Raw genomic sequence first — 23,748 nt, 5'->3', positions numbered from 1 at the left:
GTGTTTGTTGTTTTTGTTAGTTTATTGTTAGAGCTCTCTTTTACCAAAGTTACAGATACAATTAAAATTTTTATGATACTGAAATATTAGAAAATCTTCTTTGTACTAGTTTTATTTCATGTGAAAAGATACTCCTCCTAAATCGATTATCAAAATTCTGTATGTTTAGATTTAGCAGCAACAAAACCACGAAGACAGCCAATTTGTAAAAGCCCATTTTCAGAACTGGAACAACTCCTGAAAATAAAGAGGATACTTGGTATACATTAGACTAAAGGAAAAGTCCTACTTTCATTATTTCCTGATTCTGGGAATCCAGTAAAAAGCTTATGAAATAAAAACTCGTTTGTGAAAATTCCGTGAGTGAAAACATAGCCAACCACCATCACAACCCCCTATAATAAGAGTATGGGAATTTTTACTTTTTCTTGTATATTTTAAAAGAAAGATTAAAAGTTCTTTTGACTTTTCCAACAGCAATGACTTTTAGGAACTGAAAGGCACACAAGTAAAATACATGCATATTCATTTTCAAAGAAACACGAAAAAAATTAAAACTCTGGTGATTACGTAAATACTGATGACGCCAATGTGGAGGCATTTGCCCCTGTGAAGGGCCTAAACAGAATCACATCTTGTCCTGATCATACCTGCCTGCCAGGACAAAGTAGGCAGCTGACCAATGACGGGGTGTTTATCTATACAGTAGTACCTTTGTTCTCAACAATGTCAGATTGCAAACGTCCTGGAACGCATATTTACCTGGAGGATTCTTGGCAGGATCATTGTGGCTTGGACTTCCTGATTGTCCAGAATCTGTAAAGAAATCACAGAAAATGTTTTATTTTTAATTTGTTTTGAAAGGATTTCACAATCCTCAAAAGGACTTTAATTTTTTTAGGTAGAACAATGAGGTTGAGTGTTTAAATACAGCATACTTTCCCAAGCCTTTCAGCGGCACAATTTTATTTATCAAACTAGATGAATGTCTATACATATTTCTATGTCAAAAGGGAAAAAAGTACAGATCTATAAGATTTCTGGGGTAGACAGAGCAAGGCTTTTTTGAAACAAAAGGTCTGGTAAGAAAGGTGGTTTGCAGGTTTGGCCTGTCATTAGCAATAAAAATACAGCAGGTAAATCCACTAAAAATGCAACTTGAGTGTAATTAAACATGCTCTAAAAACCTGAAAATCTTTTTACTCAATGATTCACATACACAGAAATGAGAATCCATTTTTCTAGGATTTCATGTGCATACACACATACCCACACCAATAATCTCTCAACCTACTGGATCCAGGCCCAGATTTGTCTGCATCCCATAATAGCCATCGATTTGCAAACACCAAGAAAAGCACAAATTACTAGGTAGAAACCAACATGGCTTTGTGGAGAGCAAATTGTTGGATCAATTTAATTTCCCTCTGTGACAGACAGAGAGACTCTACAGATAAGGGGGAAGAGGATCAATGCCGTCTATCTGAATTTCCTATCCACGTTATTCCTCATCAATGCTGCAGAAAGGAATGTGAAGGCTACACTGCTGTTAGGCAACACGTCCTCCCTAACTAACCCCATCCTGTTTTTGTGTTTTCCTCACTTCTCTTTCCTGAATGTCCCCCCTGCATTTATCTGTGTCATTTGCCCCATATTATTATACTCTTACTTGCACATCTCTTTGTAATTTTCTTTGGTTCTAGTATTTAAGTTTTGTCTCCCCAACTAAATGACATGCTCTTAAGCAGAGGTCGAGATTCTGTCTACTCCCTCTGTATCTTCCTCAGTGTGCCATTCATTGGCTGTGATGCACAAGGCTTTCAGTGAATGCCACGGAAATGGACAGCTCTGATTCAGCAGCCTCCTTTGCTTGTCTAGGAAAGGCAATTTTGAACTTGCTAGTAAATTTCAACAAAATTTGATAGGTGGGCAAAGACCTGCCTGTCTCCTCCCTAAAACCTTGCCTCTGTGCCAAAGCCAAAACAGGCATCCAGTATTATTTAAGCAGAAAAATCTTATGTTGTTTTTTTCAGCAGAGTTATTCTGCTCTTCCACTTAAGAGATCAACATACTGCAACTGCTGCTTCTACTATTTGATGCAAGGACATCCCGGGAGTTTCTTTCTGTATGAAACTTGGCTATTTACCTCTGCCCTTTGCCTCTTGCCTGCTAATTAGATTTAATGCTGAGATCACACTTTACCCCTTTATTACATTTCCTTAATTGTCATTTTCATTTTGCTCTAGAATAGTTTTCATGTAGTCTTAGCAAGTATATTTAGTGATTCCCGCATTATCTGCCAATTATTTTGATTTCCCAAAATGGAAGTAAAAGAAAACTGGTACAGATTAGTCCTGCAAGTTGAATTCTGGCTAGGGCCAACTGCAGATAGTTCAGAGATGTGGATACTCTCCCAAAAAGTTTCTCCCTCATCTCCCAATTATTCTATTACTTTTTCTGAAATTGAGTCACAATTCTGTGATTTACAACTTGAGAGATCAATCTTTTTCTACATTCCTATAAAAGATGGTACAATATTGACCACTTTCCAGGCATGGAGCATGGTACTCATCACAGAAAAGTGATAAATCATATTTTGCTACAACCTCAGCTATTTCTGCCTTGAGTTCCTCTGACAAATGACCCTTGGTATCGATACTACATTGGAGTTCAATTTCTCAAGTGAGTCTAACATTTTAAGGAGCTCCAATTTATGCGTGTTAGCACACTCCCTGACCATGTCTTCTTTTTCCCTCTCAAGCTGTTTCACGTTTATGGAGGTCTAATGCATCTCTCAGGGCGGCTAATGCCACCTCCACAATAACACATCATGAGGCAGGTTAAGGTCAGGGTTATCATCAGAGGATAGGAGTTATAGACCCTACATAAGCCTTGGCATGTTTACTTAAGTCAACTTCAAAATGGCATCACAAAGCTCTTTCCCAACTACTGGTTGCTAAAATTTAGTTCATTGGAGTAAAGAATGGAGGTCTCTTCCATTCCTTAGAAAGTATTCCATTGGAACAATGGCACCTCCCGTGACACAACATCCCACCTGGGAAACCCTATTCTCTTCTACCGTAAGTTATCCTTCTTCCCCAATTTCCAACAATTGCAGACCAACCTCTTCCACTGAAAAAATATAATTACTAAAAACATCACAAGCATTTGAAGGTGATCTGCAGTATATCCTAAATTTGATTTGCATACTAGCTTTTAATGAGAATCCCACTTACAAAAATAACTGGGCATTTACTAGCACACAATGGCAGATTTTCCCTTACACTCCAAAGTCTGTGCCTTCTCTCGAGGTAGAAGGGCAGATACTGGCTCCCCCAAACACAGAGGGGAACCCTCTCAGGGAGAGAGCTAGAAAACACTTTTCAGGCTATAAATTCTAACATTATTGTCTACTCTTAACCCTTATGTCACCTTACATCAGTCACTTAATTCCAAATGCTAGAAATAAGTAACCAAGAAGTCATAGTTGACAGAGAAACCAAAAATGAACTGCTATTAAGGTTATCCTCAGAGAAGGAATTATTCACATCTAAATCCCTCCTAATTCACCACCCAGGACAAATTACTCTCTACCCAAAGGTTTTATTTAACCATTTCCATCATGTGCTCAAGTCCTGTGCATGTGTGTTTGATATGTTATAGTGAATCCTACCTCTGTCCCTCACCTGTAGTGTGATCTTGTACAACTCTTAGAGCTTAACTCTTAGAGCTTTGGGGTCTTGACCTTGAAAAATGTAATACTATCTATGTTATAGAATTATTGCAAAGACTTTATTATAGAAAGCATCAAGCACTGGCTAGACACATTCTGCATAATCAGTAACTGAAAGGTAATATTAAACATAGAGGCCACATTAAAAAATGATTAATAGCCCTGGCTGGTATAGCTTAGTGGATTGAGCGTGGGCCTGTGAACCAAAGGACCATGGTTCGATTCCCAGTCACATGCCTGGGTTGCAGGCCAGTTCCCATCAGGGGACTCATGACAGGCAACCATACATTGGTATTTCTCTCCTTCTCTCCTTCCCTTTCTCTCTAAAGATAAATAAATAAAATCTTTAAAAAAATAAAAAAATAAAAAATGATTAATAGCTTGAATGGACTAACTTTCAGAAAGAAAGGGGATGTGACTAAATTCTGTTCATCCCAAGACAAGCATCTAAAATTGACTGGTGAATCAATTGAACAGAGGCTGAGTGTGTGCCCTCCTGAGAATTCAATGTCAATGCTGTAGTCCCCTTCCCCACGTAACAGAGAAGTCTTATTGCTGTTAAGAAGATCTCAGAAGCTATCATGCTCAAAAAGCAGTGGATACCAGCCATCAGATGCAATCACCTTCCATAAGACTGAAATCTTGGGGAAGAAGACGGGTAAGAGTGGGGCTACGAGCCAACCAGCACACTGGGCCTTCAGTCTAGAAAGAAGACTTTGGTGCAGCAGAAAAGTAAGAAAGGACTGGAAGGCAGTGGACCTAAACCATTCTCCCATCGTCCGCTCCACACTTCAATTTGTTGTCCTTGATTTCAATTTCTGTTTTTTTTTATGTCCCTGTTTATCCCTTTCTGGTTTCCTGAACATACTGTAGAACTGAAATATGTACATTCTGTACTCCATACTTATGAAAATATCATATTCTCCAGTCTTTATTTTTAAATGTAAACCAGGCATATTATACCTCTTCTTCTAGGAAAAAAGAGTTAATGAAGCTATTTCTAAATTTCTTAATTACTAAATTAGGACTTAATCAATTCCTCCTCCTTTAGGTCATAGATTCCCCAGAGACTTATTAGAAAAAGTTCACAATGTCACGTGACCCATACAAACTTTTCTTCAATCCTTTTGTCCACTCCTTATTAAAAAGAGGCCAATTCCTTACGCTGTTTCTAATATCTAAACTTCACCTAAGAAGCAACCAGATTTCCCTAGTGAGACAATTTTATAGAAGATCCTGGGATACTTCCATGATCTAAATGGCTTGTCCAAAGTTAAATGGCAACTATTAACATGTATGTTCTCTACATGGGCCACCCATTCAGACACATGATCTTTTAAGTGGTTATGACACAATCTTAAAACCATGCAAAGCCAAATGATGTTTTAGCAGATTATATGTGTCTGGGAACCTGACCTTCCCCTAACTTCCCACCATTTGCCAATACATTCAAAACATTTTGCACAAATCCAAAAAAAAAAAAAAGAACTTCAGCTATTCTTTCCACCTACATTGGAAACAGTAATTATTATCACAGAAGTGTATACATCAATTGATGCTTTTAAGAGAGGCCAAGTCTAAATCAAATTTAGTTTGGATTCTCTCCACTAAACAAAGGACATTCTAATGTTTTACTTATACTTTGGTGGGAGTCCAGTAAAATGTTTGTTAAATATATAAGATAATAAATAATGACTTGTTAAATGTTTATGACTGAGTATTAACTTTCTGGGGGGGGTGAACTCAATCATCTGATATGGGTGGATCATCAAAACTGTGAAATATTTTTTGAAGGTCATTGATGTAAGCATCAGTTAAATGAAAATCAGTAAGATTTATGCAGCACCTTCTACATTCCAGTGGCTGATGTTTGGAACATAATAGGTTCTCCATAAATGTGTATTAAATTTCTACTTAATTTACAATAATGACCTTTAAAACTTTGTTTTAAAAAGAATAATAAAAATTCTATGCCTTCTAGAAGCTCAGAGGCTACTCAGAGAGACAGAATGTACAAATAAAAAATATACTGCAATAGGTACTATAAATGAGTATATATCAAGAGGGAGTAACTGGTTCTTCCCAGGATGGATAGGCCAGAGCATGTAATAAAGGATATCAGAGGGAGGTGACCTTAGGAACAGGGTCTTGAAAAATAGACAGATCTTGTATCTTTCTAGTACATACGCCACTCTGCTAACAGGGTGATCATTTTTTTTAAAGATCTTATTTATTTATCTTTAGAGGGGAAGGGAAGGAGAGAGGGAGAGAAATATTAATGTATGGTTGCCTCTGGTGTGTCCCCTGCTGGGAACTGGCCTGCAACCCAGGCATGTGCCCTGACTGGGAATCAAACCACGATCATCTGGTTCGCAGGCCCGTGCTCAATCCACTGAGCTACACCAGCCAGGGCCAGGGTGATCATTTTAAAACCCAAAACTAATTGAGCTACTTCCCTGCTAAAACTCATATGTACATTCCAAATACCAACAGAAAAAAAAATTCTAAATTCTTACTATGCCATTCAAGGCACCATGTCCTGGCCCTTACCAACATCTGGATCATACCTGTGCCTTTCAGTTCCCCGCTGTCTCCCAAGTCTTTGCACATGGTGTCCCTTTTTTCTTCCTTGAAGTCCTCCCTTTTAGAATCAGACTACATGAAGGGAGAGTTGCTGCCTTAGTTAGTCCCATGGTCCTAATCTTTGGTATAGTGCCCGGCACACTCAGTAGAAGAAGTCAAACAAATAGAAAACAACTGGCCTGTAAATCACAGATGTGCACAAAGAAGAAAGACTAGGCATGCCCCCTCTGATCAGACACACACATCAGAAGTCAAACAGACAAACGTGACGACAAAGAAAGAGGAGAGCTGAACAATCACAAAGCTGGGTCTCATAGCCTAAAGTAAGGCTCAGTTTTCCTCTCTGACTTTCTGAAGGAGTATTTGGAAATGGGCAGGAGTAGATTGGAGGAACTTTTATGAGTCAGATTAATTTTTTGTCCTCTTCTACAAAGGGAAGAGATGTTTGGTGGGGGTCTACGAAGCAGGGCCCTAGTGTGCAAGCCAGAGGATAAGAAGCTTTTAATGAACTTTATATATAAGCAGGCTTTCTACTTATTCCAAGAATTCATTTTATTCTCTGACACCATGACTTGAGTATCAACAGGAAAACTAAAATTAAGAAGCATGATTTTAATTTATAGTCATTTTGGTGCAAAGAAAGAACTGAATAAACTTACTTGTCAGTTCCCTTCTAGCTCTAAAATTCTATGATTCTTTAACAATATAGCTTTTATATCCAAGGATATCAAAGAGTAAATGAAACCCACACTGTAACCTGTTAACCTACAGATAGCCTCTTGCTAGAACTAAAATTAGTCATCATGTGATAAAAGGCTCCTTTGTCATATTCCTTTGCTTTAAGCAGGTAAAGAAACAGTCCATTGTCAACTAAAAAATATGGGATTTTTTAAAGGCTTACGTTAGTTCCCTTCTTTCTCTCCAAAACATTTTTAATTATCAACATACTAAAATAGTGTATTTTTACAAATTAAATAAAAATATAGCATGCCAGAAAGAATCACTTAGAAATGAGAAAAGTCAAGATGTAAGAGACAAAAACTTGAGGGAAGGGACACAAATGCATGCACTTCATAACAGAGACACAAAAAAGTAAGGCGAAAACATCCACCTTTTTATAGCAAAGGGGGAGAAAACTATTCTCCGTGGGCAAAGCTCATTCTCTTCTTCCACTTCCCTCTGTCTGCCTCACTCTTGGCAGTTTACTCTCTACAATGACTGATTTGGATTTATTGTGAGTTAGCTTTATGTAATCACAATTCTGATTACATAATTTACCATATTTTTCTCGAGCACAGTTAAAACACTATACGGCTCAGTTTTAATGGAGGACTGCTTCTTTCACTGGAGTAACACAAACCTATAGTTTTACAATGTTTTCTTTTTCCTCTATTAAATATTTATTAGAATAACACAAAGAAAGAACATGGGAAGACTGAGTACTTTCCTTGTCTCATATTAGCATATAAATGTGTAGGAAAACGCACTTGCCCTCTCTCTCTCCTATCTCCCTGTCTCTTCTCTCTGCTTCTATTTCTGTCTGTCTGTTTCTTCTCAAAAAGACATCACATTACATGGCATCCACTTCATTGCAAAACTTGGTTAGCCAGCTAACCATGGGAAGCACTGACTCTGTCACTTTCTTAATGGAGTCCTTTACATATCTGTGTTGAATCTGTACTCCTTTCCCTAAATGCAGTTCTGAGCAGGAAGAGAAATCAAACCTTCCTGAATACTTTTGGCAGGACCAAAATAATATTGTGGAGACGTGACTTCCTACACCATGCTTTTTCATATATATTATTTCCCATCAGAAGGCACAGACTTTTAGATCGCCCTTTCTATTGGTTATCATTGATTTTTTAAACACACATTTGATATGGCGAAATTCATAATTTTAAAGGATGTTCCTATTTCAGTCTCCTAACAGATAAAGTAACTTAATTAACCAAAGAAAAACATAGAACTAAAGAGCAGATATGTAATGCATTTTCTATCTCATCCTTATACATTCCATCTAGATCTATTACTAAACTGTATTTTAAAGAGCCACTTCATTTTTTTGCTCAACATCATATGTCAAGTATTAAAATAAGAATTTCTTTGGGATCAAGACCACAGTTTTTCCACAAGGAATTAGCTGAAAAACACAGGCCACTAAAATTTAAGAAAAAAACAAATCACATACCTGTCCAAGAGAAATAGCATACCTATCCATTGCTAGGGACTACTGACCAGTGCAGATGAAAATACCCCACACAAAAAATGGTAAACCTCCCAAGATCCCTGACCAGAGGCTTGCACCACTTCCTTAACTAGCACCAAACCACCCACAAATGAAAGCAGGGATAATCGTATCTGACCTCTCTGGCCTAAGATTAAGTTCCATGACTCCACTGATCCAGGGATTGAGTGAACTAAAGGTCATGTCCAAGATCACCTACACTCCTTGCTTTCTCAGTCTTTAGCCTATGGAATGCAAGGACACCATACTGGTCACTGCCCAGATTGCTAACTTTCTACAGTGTGTTTTCAATTAAGTAAATAAAATGTGGTAATTAAATCAAGATTGCGTAATATGTTTTTGATTTGTAATCTCATTTAAATTAATTAACTGACTCAATCCTTGTTTAGTTTTTAAACTGGCCTAGTTAAGAAAGAGTTCCTGGGAGCAAATCCAGTTTTCTATCTTTAAAAACAAGGCAAAGCAATCTGGCATACTTAAAAAAATTTTTTTCTTTTAATGCACCAGCAAAATATAAATACAGAGGCAAGTGTGTTAGTGTAGAGGAAGGAGGAGTTTTATGGTATGATTTTTGACTAAAAAACAGCTCTCACACTAGAGAGAAGTAAACCAAAACATTATTTATTCAAAACATTTCTTTTCCAATTTTATGAAGATTGCATGTTTGTTGGAAGCAAAACATTTCCAGCTGTATTTTAAGTTTCTGAAGAGAGTTGTAAGATTTATAACCTTTCATAAGTACTGCCTGTATCTCACAATATTAAATGAACACGCCACTGCGTGCTTTAGGGAGCAATTTGCCAATGCACCCTGCCACATGAAAACAATGAAAATCTTTTCCAAAATTCAGCCAGATCCAGTAGGAAAAGATGAGATGAATGTTCTGTCTTTCCCATCTGGGAGACATTGTGGATTTCAGCTATACTATGTAATATAATTTTTTTCTTGGAAACCAAGAAACCTGCATTTTATAGCAAGGTATGTAGTGCAAAGAGAATGCTGGTGAAATATGAATCTGGAAATGAAAACCAGAATGTCATCAGACTCAAGAACATAATTTTGGAGGCAAATTGAAAAATCAATGCAAAATTTCAACATAAACCAAATGCAATGTTTACGATCCTGTTAGTCTTTCTCTTAAAAGGAAAGCATGAAAATACCTTTTTACGTCCGAAGTCCTTAACAGGACTTATTATACTGGCTGGCACAGTCACTTACTTATCTGCTTTATTTTGTCCTGGGGTCTTCATGCATTATTCTAAATCCTACACATAACACACCCCTGGGTACACATGGCCCTTTTGTGCTGTGTCATTTCTTGTATCTCTCTAAAACTTGATAGAATGTTAGATATCTAGATTAAAACCAGACACAAGACTTTCTAATATTTCATTGGCCATCCTTCTTCTCAGGGAACATGTTTTCTCAAAACTGTCTGAACAGTCAGATCTCCTGGGTTCCATTAAGCAACTGCCAACCACTTGGACTCTGGCCCTTAGGAAACCACTTCATGCCTGAATCAGTGGTTCTGAATAAGAAGAAGGTAAGAATTTTTAAGCCTCAGTCATTTCCAACAGGATTAAGAGAAAAAACAACTTCATGCAACGGTAAAAATATGCTCAAGTATTAGTGGGGAAAGGCTAAAATTTTCTTTTAATATTCTTTAAGGTTTAATCCCCCCCCCACTGAAGAACCCACCTAGTGAGTCCCTCTGTTTGCACTCTATACATCCCTTTGAAAATACTAATAACACGGCTAATTAAAGGACTCGATTGGCGTCCAGCTCTCCTGCTGAACTGTAAAGTTCATGGGGTTAAGAGACAGGTTAGTCTGATTCATTGTCTAGCATAATTCCTGGCACATACGTTCAATCAGCACTTGTTAAATAACTGAGCACTATTTACCAGTGAATAAGACCTTGATGGCTGATATCACTTAAAACACTTTTCATCTTCCTCAAATTATAAATACATGCTCATTGATGCCAACCATATTACTATGTACAAATATTCTATTTTTCAAGTGTCTGCAACCTATCTACAAATACAAATTTAGTGACTGATTCAGTCAATAACCAAAAAGTCATATTCCTATTTTTTCAGGGCTCACTTTATCATATGCATGTGTGCCTAAAAAGAAATTTTTTACTGGAATAGATTTCTTCATTACATGAGGTCAAAGTTATTCTGCCAAATTATTAAAACATTCTTTTAAAATCATTATGAGTTTAGAGACAAGAATTGAATGGGTTTTTTACATACCCCATTAGTTATACATATATAATTAATAACTGACCCTTGCTTTATTATTAAATCATGGTTCTTAAATCATGATGATATAGCTATATAAAAACAAATGCATATATTTAATCAAAGGCACATAATAATGAGCAGAGTAATAGAATAAGAAACAGATAATGCACTTTCTACCAAAGTAAAGTAGATCTGTACACCACATACTCATTACTGCTTTTGTTTCCTCATAACATTGGAGGGAAAAGTCAGAGAAGTCACTTGATGAAGCAGGAAGCCTGCTGACGTGCCAGGTAATGGCATCAAATGTCCCAGCAGTTCCTTGATAAGTGGTTCAAAGAACTTCTGTCCCTATGTTTTCAAGGCAAAAGCTAATTTACCAGGAATACAAGTACCTGAATAATACATCATGTGAACTAACAATTTTGAAAAAGGATAAAATGAGGAAACAAATGAGGAGATAGCAACTTCCTGCTACAAATTAAAACTATGCATGAAAGGAAAGTAACTCAATTTTACTGATTAAAATAAATGGCTAACTAACTTTGTTTGGTTCTTTTTTTTTTTTAATCTAAGCAAAGTAGATACTACGGTATTGATCTCCCATGGGGTCTATTTGTTTATTTTCTTTCAATTTTTTATTTATCAATTTTAGAGAGAGGGGGAAGAGTGGTGAAAGGGAGGGAGGGAAGGAGATACGGGTGGGGGGAAACATCGATTTGCTGATCCACTCATTCATGCATTCCTTGGCTGCTTCTGGTATGTACGTGGCCTGACAGGTGATCAAACCTGCAACCGCGGTGTGTAGGGACAGCACTCTAACCAACTGGGCGACCCAGCCAGGGCCTTTTACTTCTTTTTTTTAAAGAGAAAGTCAAGATTATTCTAATATGAGAAATAGTATATTTGAAAAACTCTGAAAAGTTTACAACCTCATATAAATATGAATATTTCTTATAATTTTATAGGGCATTACTCTTTCAAATGGTCATTTTCAAAGGAACATTAAAAATATAGGTAATTTTAATCAAGTATAATAAAAAAACCCTATTATAAAAGCCTACCATGGAATCCACTGTTCATTGCTATGGTTATTTGAGAAATGAGAGAAAATGAGAGGCATATCCCATTGCTATATCTATTTTAAAGGGAATCAGAAACATAAGGGCACAGAGCTCTGTACCATGTACTCAAAATTCCTTCTATTCTGTCATATTACTCGGTTTGTCTTTTTTTGTGACTGTACTGATTTTAAAGAAAGGAAGAGATGAGAGAGAGAGAAAAACACTGATGTGTCTTTCCACTTGTTTACGGATTCACTGGGTGATTCTTCTACCGCATCTAACCCACAACCTTGGAGCATCAGGATGACGCTCAGCTAACTGAGCTTCCTGGACAGGGCTCTTACTCTGTTTATCTTTAATAGAGATTTAAATAGACTCCTTATGATTCAAAAATCTCTAAGCTAAATCTAAAGAGTATAAAAAGGAAAAAGTTTCTGCATAATGTCCCATCCATATGTCTTAACCCTCAATGGCATCAAACCTATGTAATTTTATACATCAAATGCCTTCCAGATGGGACAAAATTTTAACACAGACCAACTTCAAGTTTTTTTACAGAAGACTCATCTCCCAGGCTCATAAAGATTATTTTCACTGCACATAACATTACACATGGCTAATGTTCAATTTTCCAAATTGATTATTATACTGCTGTTTCAAAATCAACATTGCCTTCCAATCAAAAAACAAACTACACTGCATACCTAACATCCAAAAAAATCACAAAAGCACCAGAAACCACATCATTATTTCTAATTTGTAGACAGTGCCTGATTACAAGGACAATTGAGTTGTTTTTTGCCCGTTCCTAGTATGTCTGAGAGACGGAACAGAGGAAGCGAAGTCGTCTACAATTCTTTGTCAGAGCTGATTGCTATCAGAACAAGTGACCCTGTCACCTGTTGTTTCTGGTTTAGAAGATTGCTTCTAATTAAAGAAGACCAAATCATTCCTGATATGTGAAGTATGTCAAAATTTGAAAATTAGCCACCAAGATCATTTACGGAGAAGTTTCAAAAGCATCTAACAATAATGTTATGACCAAAAAAACAACTAAACTTTCTGGTAGAATTAAAGAAAATGAGTCCCTTGAAGCTAGTAAGAAAAACTGGTATGATAAGACTTTGAATAATATCATGCAAACTTAATCCCTCCCACAAAATTAATGCTTTGAAGTTTACCTCCATTCCATGCCCCGACCCCTCCCCTGGAATCAGATTTGCCAATATTTGTGTTAATTTGTCCTTAGAGCCATCCCTCCCTCTTTTTCTGCAAACTGCATTTGCCAGTACTGCCATCAACTGGCTTCAAGCTAGGTCTCACCAATGAGAGGCACTGGAGGGAGTCTGGGAATTTGGAGGGCAGGAATAAAATAGAAGGGGAGGTTTTGCTTCCCTTCTCTCAACTTGGACAGGGTCTCCAAGGTATGGCTAGGTCTCCTTTGCGGTTCTAGCTTCCAGTGGATGGGCCCCTCTCTTGAGGTCCACACTCCCCTCGGGCAGCTCTCGGGCAAGTGGTCTGGTAACACCACTTTCTCCCTTTATTGCTCCAGCCCTAGTTGTCATAGTGGGTTCCTACTGATGAAAATGTTGGAGTTGCCTTACTACCCATGTTCTAACATCAATGTAAACTGAATTCCCCCTATGAATTTTTCTCTATTGGTCTCTGATTAAGAGCTCTATTTTTTGGACCCTGAGAAATATATGCGTATATGCTTTTTAAAAAGATGTTATGTTTAGAGAGAGGGGAAGGAAAGGAGAGAGAGAGGGAGAGAGATATCAATGTGAGATAGAAACATCGATCAGTTGCCTCTCCTATTTGCCCTGCAACCCAGGCATGTGCCATGAGTGGGAATTGAACCAGTGACCTTTTGCTTCGTGGGATGATGCTCAACCAACTGAGCGCCACACTAGTCAGGGCTGCTTTCTGAAGTTTGACTTATTCATCACTCTAAAATAAATGTCAGGTAGTAGAGTTAACAGCATTAGAATATTAATAAATTCAAACTATTTGCTATGATTCTCATTTAAAAAGGTGGTAGTGAAAAAGCACTGTAGTGAATATGAAATACTACGTTCCAAAGTCCTTTGTAATGCACAATAGTGACACATAAAAGCAATGAAGTTTTTTAAAAGATCAATCACTTAGATTTTCAATGGCATGCTATAAGTGCACCTCTTCCTGGAGATCTTCTCAAAATCCCACCCACCCAGCCAAGTTCACTATGTCTTCTTTTCACTACCTCACAGTTAGTCTTTCTCTCCAAATTTTAACAAGGTACATAATGCATGGGGATTTCTTTCTGTGTGTGTGATTTTCCCACAAACAGGGCTATGTGCTCTTTGACCAGATCAATTATGAGCCTGATTATATTTATAGAACACTAAAATTTATTTATATTTCATGGCACAAACAACTTTGAGTTGCTTGTAAGCTGCTTGAATAGCTAACAGTATCCTGCAGAGATAATCAAAAGGTTGTCTTAAGTGTATAACCAATACACAGCAGCAACATAATAGCAATACGCACTTGAAAAGAGAATTTCAACATGACTCTGTTTACTCTAGGAAATAGTTCATAAGGCCTCATTTGACATTCAGCATTTTCACATAGGGAAAGTCGTAAAATATAAATAGACAAAAGTATTTTCATCTTTCACAACTGCATAACCTATGATGCTTTATTAGAGCACTGCACCAATAGGAACTGTATTTATGTTTGTATGTATAGGAGGACATATAAACTCACAATACCAACACTTTACAATCAGCAATGTAAACGGTGCCGATATACTTGATGTTTTATAGTGTGCCAATAACAGCCCCACGAGGGGGAAGTGACATCATGGAAAATATACAGATCAATTCACACGTTGCTCACTCCTCCCGATGAAACCTGAACAGGATGACACGGGTGCCTGGTGGGGCCCTCAGCTGCCAGCAGGGCACTGCAGTGCCATGGCCCTGCGCTCCCCTCAGCCGTTTCCTATTCTCCCACCCTCCGGAGTTTTATTTTCATCTTTTTAACACACTATTGTACTAGTTTGTGAGATTATATCAACCGAAAATCAGTGTTTATTAATTTTTTTAAGTTGAACCTCAAATCTATGTTAGTCAATCTATATCACTTATGGCAAAATCTATAAATTTAATTCAATAAGTCTTTATTGAAAAAATGGATTAAAGTCTATTTAGACATGAAGTGATCATGAAGTAAGTCTAGCAATAATTCTCACTTTCCGCAGTTTCCCACTCCCCCCTTTTAATTCCAGTAAGAGATCACAGTGTGATAAATAAGCTGACGCAGACTCTGTACTGTGCCAGGACGCACATATATTGCCCAGACATTAAAGACCATAGAAATGACGCGGAGAACACAAGACGGAAACAGTCCCAGAGACTGTGTAGTAATAACGGCAAAAGGCAGGAAGCCTAGTGCCAGAAAGTGAGTCTAAATTTTAACTAGGTTTTTTACTACACCCATATTAAACTTTCACCACAAGAACTATCCCATAGGAATATAGAACTCAGAGCCACTCTAAGACAAATTAAATTGAGTTGTTTTTATACTAAGCAGGTAACTGGAATTATGACAGATAATTATGACAGAGAAGTGGCCCAGAAATAGGTTGAAGGAAATAGCCTCCCAGAAATGGGCTGACTGAGCAAAGAAAAACTAATCTCCACCTTCAAACAATGTGTTTGGAGTTTTTGTTGGAAGTTAATAAACACTAAATGTCCATCCACCCACAAAAGTCACAGCAAATATAGTGGAACAAAATAACATTAAAATAGTTTTGGAGCAAAGGACTTTCTAATACTGAAGGTGGGCTATAATACCTCAACCCGCTGACTCTCACTCCCTTCTGCCTCTCCCACGGAAAGATAAAATCTCTGTGTGCTGTCCCCTCGGCTTCCGTCCAGAGTATTGTGCCTGGTCTGGAGGGAGAGCTTAAGTCCTGGCATGTTGGCGCGAAGTGCCGATGCAGATGCTAGAGTGCTGATTGTGGTGCCTCTCTGCCCAAGAATTAAACTGAAACCATGAAATTACTTCATAAGACCATTCGACTCCAGGAAGAGGTGGTGGACTTCTGGTACAACTGAGGTAAGCAGAACTGGAACCAGCGAACAAAGACAGCACGGTTGGAGGCGACATTTTTCAACAACACCCTGCAAAGCTGTCTCCTGCCTGAGAGGCGCACAGCCCTCTCCCCCTTCTGTTTAAGAAATGGAATAAAAACAACTACTTCAAAGAAAATGACACTTGTCATTTTGAACTATAAATGAGAAGACTTGTATTATGCTGCTGTGTCCTCATTTATTTAGGTTTATTCACCCATTAGCAATAGCAGTAATTGCAAGGAAGTCAGAGTTCTGGACCCAGCTGCTAGGTTTTCCCAATCTGGATCCCAAGCCAAAGCTTCCTGCTCACATTAGGCTCCCATTCAACGTGACCTGTGCCTTTTTAAAGGGACAGCATTGCTCGGCTGTCTTTTCACTGAGCAGGCACCTTTTGTAGTACGGTGGATGTGGATGTCACACCGTGAAAACCAAAATACAAAAGACAACACAAAAGGAGGAAAAGGAGCCCAGGAATCCAGGGAGGGCATTGGAAAGAAAAAGGAGGGGGCGCTTCCTAGTTTTTAAACTTGCTTTTGAAAAAATAAACTAACAACAAAAAAATAATAACTGGACGTTCTCTATTAATATCATCCAGCACCTAGCAAAACTGAAATAAACCAGCGGACTTAATCCAATCCACTGGTAGAGAACAGCGCTCATCCCCTCGCTCCACTCGCCTGCTGAGAGTGCCCCTCAAAGACGCATGCTTTCTTCCTCTGCTATTTTACTTTGTTTTCTGTTCACCTGTTTACCTGGATTCATTCTCAGCTTAACGTTCATTAAGCATTAAGACACAACAAGAGGTGCAGCGATTAGGAGAAAGTCTCAAGGCCATTACTCTTCCCTGGAGACTGACAGGAAGGATCTATCTATGATAAGTGGAAGGTGGCCTCATTTACTTGGGTTAAAGGGAAGAAATGCAAACTCGCTCTAGAACTTTGGAAATCAAAGAAAGAGCTTTGAAACTCCACGTACTTATATTTTTACCTAACTTCTCATATTTCCCATTAGAAGGCAAAGTCTGACAAAATTTGGGGCATTTCTGATTTTTCAGCTAGTTTGTGGAAGTAGATTCCTTCCTACTCAAGGGAGGGGTTGTGTTTGGGTAGCCCTTAGCCCACACCAAGATATGCCACCTTTTACACAAAGCAAACAATAGTAATTAACTTAACATCAAGTTAATGATATCTCCTCCCCAGAGAACATGTCCTCCAAGGTTCCTTGAAATGGGTTAGAAAGGTAGTAGCAATTTTACTCCATGTTCTCCTATCCTCAATAACAACAAAAAAAAAAATAATAAGGGCTAAATTTATCATACTCACCCTCAGAATTGTAGAGGCTCTAAGTAAATATCTTTTTAAAAAATCAGATTATTTGAATACCTTTTTCTTAGGCTGTTTATTTAACCAGAGAAACTTTGATCTTTGGTATCTTAATTTGTCCAAAGTTTGTTGTCAATCTCTTGAAATTTTTGAAGTTTAAGAATTGTAAAGAGCTATAAGATGCTTAAATGTATTATTTAATTCAGAATTATAAAGGAGATTGTCATTAATATCCCGAGGAGTCTTTCATTAATAATCAAGATGACTGATAAGTCTGGGTCCGATCAATCAATAATCGTTGAAATCCATGTCATATATGTTGGAACAACTAGATGCTGACAGTCTCTTTCTTACCTCCCATTTGTACTGTCATAAAGATAGCAACAGTATCTTTACAATTTTCTAAACAGTTTCACCCACACTATTTTGCATCCCTAACAGAGTTTGTACTTTATTCTCATCCTTTACAATGGCCAGGAAAGAATGTAGCTTGATAACTTGCAGAGAGTGACAAGGAAACCTTGATTTCTTTTCTTGCAGTTCCCCTACTGACTTTCTTTGTGACCTCTGGGATGTCACTTAACCCCCCTCTCACTCAATAGCCTATCTCAAACAAGCTATAATAAAACTTTTTTATCCCAGTCCTCAGGGGTATTAAAACAATGAATCTGATAGGATGTCTCTAGCACACTTTGATCTCTATAGGGAAAGTTGCCATAAAAATAAAGACATTGTTGTTATTATTCTAATTGAGTTATTTGCAAACGGAGCTTAGTGATGGAGCCCAGCCCTCAGATACAGAAAACAAAATTCTGCCAGTCCTCTAGGGTACAATTGCCTCATGGCAATTATACCCATAACCACATTTCCTTATTACTGTTATAAAAGACTATGGTTCAAGGGGAGGCAAAGGGGTAGTTTAAGGGGGAAAAATATGCTGTTTCTTTTCAATGGAAGATGCTGAAGTTGCAAATTTGGAACCGAAGGCTATAGGTAAACTTTGACAGAACATGTGTTCCAAATTAGTATAGTGTTTGTTACTCGTGTCAAAAAGACAGAGGTGTCCCTGAGGCTGCGGCTTTAGGGGGAAAATGGGAAAATTACAAAGGTAACTTGGGCCAAACTCTAGGAATGCTACGAAACAATGACAAAAAAAAGTTCAAGGCTGTACCATCCTTACCAACAAAGATGGCATATCACAAGGTGTAAAAGGCACAAAGAAAAATAAAACTGAGTTGAGGAAGAAAATGCTGTGGTCAATTTTGCATAAAAAGGCAAAGAGAACTATCAGAGTTATGTAGACCTTCCCTTGAGTCTACAGACAGAACATACCATGTCCCCTCCCTCTATTAAATGTCAGCAGTCATGACAATTAGTAGGGGGTTCACTTTTAGGCACTTTAAGAGCTCCATATTGCCCTGACTGGGTGGCTCAGTTGGTTGAAGTGTTGTCCCAAATACCAAAAGTTTGTGCATTCGATTCCCAGCCGGGGCACATACCTGGATTACAATCAGTCCCTGATCAGAATGCATACAGGAGGCAACCGATCTGAACATCACTCTCTCCCTCTCTTCCTTCCTCTCTAAAATCAATAAACATGTCCTCAGGTGAGGATTTAGAAAAAGTATTCCATATTCCTCAAATGGAATTTTTCAAGGTAAAGGAGAAAATTGCTTTGCATTACGAAATGTCAGAGACACTGAACCTCCCGTTTATGAGCAACACCACTGGGCTCAGCCACCCTGCACAACTCCAAGCAGCACGGGTCACACGGTGGGCTCCGAGGCGGGCACCGTCTCCTGCTTAGCACACAACACCCTGCGTTGGCGCCAGGTGTCGTGGATAAAAGCTTCTTTTAAAAATCTTAAAATTGGGGGCTCAAATCAGAGACAATAATTTGGATAAAGTTTCATATATTATTAGTTCTTTTTTAATTTTGATCTTTTGAAAAATGTGTGTTGTTATTATTTTGGTTTACATACAATCTAAAGATATATATTATGTTCTAGGGGTCCAAAAAATCTTCGAAGTGCAGCAATGTGCAACAATGTGCTGTATGATGAAATAAATGCTACTTTTCTTACTGTGACTTTGCAATCGGTGACACATCCAGTCCACTAACGGCAGTGAGCTCAGAATCATTCTAGATTCCTGTTAAAAATTCAGATTTCTTGACCTCACCCACATGGCTAAGATTCCTACAACAATGTTTGGGGCAAGAAAGTGGCACTTTGAATAAGCACCCCAGATGCCTCTCTTCTGAAGCGTTCTCAGACTGACACAAGGACGCTTCTTCACAGATACAGAACTGGAAAGCAAAAAGTAGGGTGTGACTATACAGTTCTAAAAACAAACAAACCAACAAACAAAATGCAGTCTTTAAGCCAAGACCAGAGTCCACTTTTCTCACTCTCCCTGCCATGCACCAGGATTCAGCTCCAGCCAAAACTCACATGTGTACCGTGAATCCTAAAAAGCAAACTAAATCCAAATCCACATTGAACCATTCTGAACTCTATCACACCCCACAGAGCTTTAAATAGAATTCTACTAGAATCATCATCCCCTGACTGGCCAAGGGATTCTCTGGGTTCTGCTGCTTTATCCAAGTGATCCAAAGTGACCCCGGGTTCCACTTTCTACATGTTCCGTTGTACACTCTTCTCCAAGTCGAACACAGAAGGATTAAAAAGAAAACACAAATATTGGCATAGGTGACTTGAGGTTGCTTGACCTTTCCGAAGGAAGGTTTTTGGCAATAGTGTCTTGGCAGCTCCCTGGAAGGCAAGGCCAGGACACAAAGAGGAAGACAGGAAGCCGGGAGCTGGCCATGTGTCCTTGGCAGGCAGCAGTGCGGCAGGGTAAACCACCTCATCCCTGCCAAACCAGAAACAGTGGGGAAAGCCCAGCTCACTGGCAAGTCGCAGCCGGCTGAAGTGTAACATCCTCCGCTTTAAATGCCTGATAAAGTTCATTGGTGTGCCAGACCCTAATCTACTTAAGCAGAAGCCAACTTTACTTTCGGAAACTAGATTTGCTCCTGTCTGTGCTTCCTTCGGGGAGTGCAGAAGCTGCACCTTAGGATGGAGAGGGCTGGTGAGGTGGAACAAAGATGCACTGGCGTCATTTTGCCTCCGTAAGGGGCCATGTATGGTGCTGCTTTTGATTATGACTGACAAATGTTCCACTTCCTCATTTATTTCCCTTCCGAGAAAACTCTGACGTCAACATTGCATATTGAGTATGAACTTCAGTTCACCTGAAGGTTCCAGGCACTTTAAAAAACTGGCCGGACCCTTCCAGATACCCTAGGAGGTAACGGAGCTGCACCCAGTTTGCAGTCAGCTATTGGTTTTCACTTGCATGTTAGTTGGCTCAATCATATTTTCTGACACAATCTGTATGTACTAACACAAAATCACAACTTTCACAAAATCACAGTCTTTTACGATCACAGAGGGAGAAGGGGAACAGAGAAGACTGGGCAAATAAATTGCTCCTCACTGCTGCTGCTAACAGTGAATCCAGGGACTGGGCAGGAGCATAATTTTTCCCCGAGGGGAATGGTGGAAGGCTTGGTACAAGCAATTAAAGGGGTGCGCTCAGTGGTTGGGCACATTTCCTTTTATTTTCTGTGAAACTGTTCATGCCTTCTCCAAAACTCATGCTAAAATGTCAAAGTGGTTCCTGCTTCTTTAAATACAGTAGCCAGTGGTGACATTAGATGGAGGGGGGGAAAAGGCAAATTTCCTCCTCAGAATTAGGAGAGAGAACCAATAAACATAACCCATTGTTTTCTGCCAGGAGTTTCTTAAAGTCTACAGAATATTCACCCTTTAAGCAACCCAGGATCCCTGTGTGATTGAATCCGTTTCTGTGAACTTATACCGGGGAGCAAAATGCAAAACTCACTCTCTGATCACAATTTAAAATGAGTAAATAATAATCCTCATGACCAATGTCAGCATTCAGAGTCAATAAGTTTAGCATGTCCTAACTCCAAACTCACTATTTCAATGAGCTTCAACTTGCCTTGACCTTCTCAGACTCTACTTAATTGACTTTTGACATTAAGAACCCCTAACTTTAAAAAATTACCTTTTCCTTTGGGACACATATCCTTCCTAGTTCTGGGCCTCCTTTTCTGGGGTTTCTTCCCAATGTCTATCTCCTTCTCATCTATCACTCTTACATGTTGATGATTCCTAAGACAACCTACCCAAGGGACCCTCATTCCTGTTCTAAGTTCCCCTGAGCAACTCACCCAGCTCCATGTGTTCAAATATAACACACTTGGAGAAGATTCCAAATCTATTTCTAGCTCTAACCTCTCATTTTAACTGCAGAATCCCTGGGATGTTGCTAGTGCATAGCCCCTGCACACTCTGAGTTACTAGTGCACTACTTCCCCTGCTACACACACACACACACACACACACACACACACTCCACCCACCCCTCAATTACTGGTACCGATATCCACCTAGTTTCCCATGAAGAAACGCAAGCATCTGGCAACACCATCTCCTTACAGCTTCACATTCAAGTTGTTGGCTTAAATGCTACCTTTCTTGTCCATTCCCTCATCTCTATTTGAACTGCTGCTACATCTCTTTCGAGCCTGCATGTCTCATCTGACAAGAGCCTCAGCCTCCTCATTCTTCACAAGGGGTCATTCTTCACAAGGAAGCCAGACTCCATCCTCTTCACTCTCACCAAAAAACGTATCTCTCCACTCCTGAAAACACTGTGATGGCCCCCTACCGCTCAGAGCAATCTAAAATCTCCTTACCACAGTGTTCGGGGCTCTTCATCACCTGGCCCCAGCCTAGTCTCAAATCTTACTACAGCCATCAGAAAAGCCATCATCTTTTACTCCTTCTTCTATGTACCTCCCCCCCCCCACTTCCTGACACCTAAACTCTAGCCCACTTCTTGAAATTCCCAGAATATGTGGTGCGATGGCAGGTCTCTAAGCCTTTGCCGGTATGGTTTCCATTCCTGGAGCATCACTTCTTTCAGTGCTGGACAAACTCCTGATTCACCTTTCCAAGCCCTTGATCTTTGTCCATCTTCTCTTACCCTTCCCTTCTCCCACCTAAGGAGGCATCCCTCAGACCACACCACCTTGCTCACACCCCCATATGGGACCTTAAAATTACCTTATACTTGGTTGCTTATATGGTGCTTCCCTCCGTAAGACTGTGACCTCCTTACACTGCAATTGATCCTGAATAATTTGGGGAATGCATTTGAGCTCTAGAAAGGATGTCCTCTTTTATATACTATCCATGAAGAAACAAACAAACAAAAGAACATGAATTCCCCCAAGAAAAACAAAACAATCTAAAAGAAAGATTCATAATGAACTATGAGTGTATACAGTTAACTAACAAATAATATTCTGATTCTGATTGTACTAACTAGATTATCCATGCATTTATTTAAAAAAAAAAAAACAAACACAAAAAATAGGATTGAGCACCTACACAGTGCCACATATCACCCCTGGAACTCAGTCTACAATAGTGGGGGGCAAACGCAGTTTGTTTCCCCTTCACCTGGCTCACAGTTTAATCTGCACTGCTCTGACTTTAGTTGCTTGATAACAAGTAAAATGGGCTCTGTTTAGAATGTATAAGTAAGCAGTATCCACAATTATTACATTTTGAAAATAAGATTGACATGTCACATACATGGAGATTTAACAGTACAATTAATTTCTTCTGTTTGATTTTTGTTTTTAATGAGTAAGACACCTGAGAGAATAAAAGCCACAGCAAAGGTGGCAAAAAATAGCTATTGTACCATAAATAACAAAACTATGCATAAATGAGGCCACAGATTTAAAATTCTCTGACCTCTACCGTGTCTCAGGCTGAAAGAGGCCTACTGCCCAGCTCTGGGACCTGACCTGTCTCCTACAGCTCAGTGTTGAAAATCACTGCGTGCTCACTCCCCACAGACAGAACAACCAGGAAGCCTGCCTAAAGCAGGGAAAACAGCTGAAGACTGGTTTTCTATTATAACAATTCATTGTCATGAGGGGAAAAGACTAATTTTTAAAACCATCACGAAGGCAAAAATTCTCAATGAAAAGACAGAAAAATATGAGTTGAAAATCTTTAAAAAATAACTGTATATGGGTATGGTACTTATATGGTTTTCTCTAATTTATCTGAGAAATGTGTAAGTAAATATATATGTAAAGAAATACCATGAAATGTGGTGTCACATTCATCACAAAAAAAAAATTCCTTTTCACAATGTCAGTTAAAACCACATGTAGCTTTAAAACTCTATGACCTCTCCCATTTCCAGGTTAGTTGAAAAGGATCTATTGACTAGCTTTGCAAGCTGAACAGCTGAATGCTACTTCAGATAGAAAATTATTTCTTTCACTTTATAAGAATAATTATCACAGGGAT

At 38.7% G+C, this 23,748-nt stretch overlaps 1 protein-coding gene across 8 annotated transcripts in view; it reads right to left on the bottom strand.

Moving 5' to 3' along the window:
- NFIB (nuclear factor I B) overlaps window positions 1–23,748 on the bottom strand; it is a 235,151-nt gene that overhangs the window by 96,392 nt on the left and 115,011 nt on the right. For all 8 annotated transcript variants that reach the window (XM_037061955.1, XM_037061953.1, XM_037061956.1 and 5 more), the window contains exon 3: window positions 763–816. In XM_037061955.1, coding sequence (XP_036917850.1) covers window positions 763–816 — 54 coding nt within the window. The remainder of the gene's footprint in view (window positions 1–762; window positions 817–23,748) is intronic.

Source organism: Sturnira hondurensis, unplaced genomic scaffold (genome assembly GCF_014824575.4).
Source record: "Sturnira hondurensis isolate 20B ecotype Veracruz unplaced genomic scaffold, ASM1482457v3 Scaffold0013559, whole genome shotgun sequence".
In the NCBI taxonomy this organism is placed as follows: Eukaryota; Metazoa; Chordata; class Mammalia; order Chiroptera; family Phyllostomidae; genus Sturnira; species Sturnira hondurensis.
The sequence above is the reverse complement of the archived record's forward strand: the minus strand, read 5'-3'. Positions and strand labels throughout refer to the sequence as shown.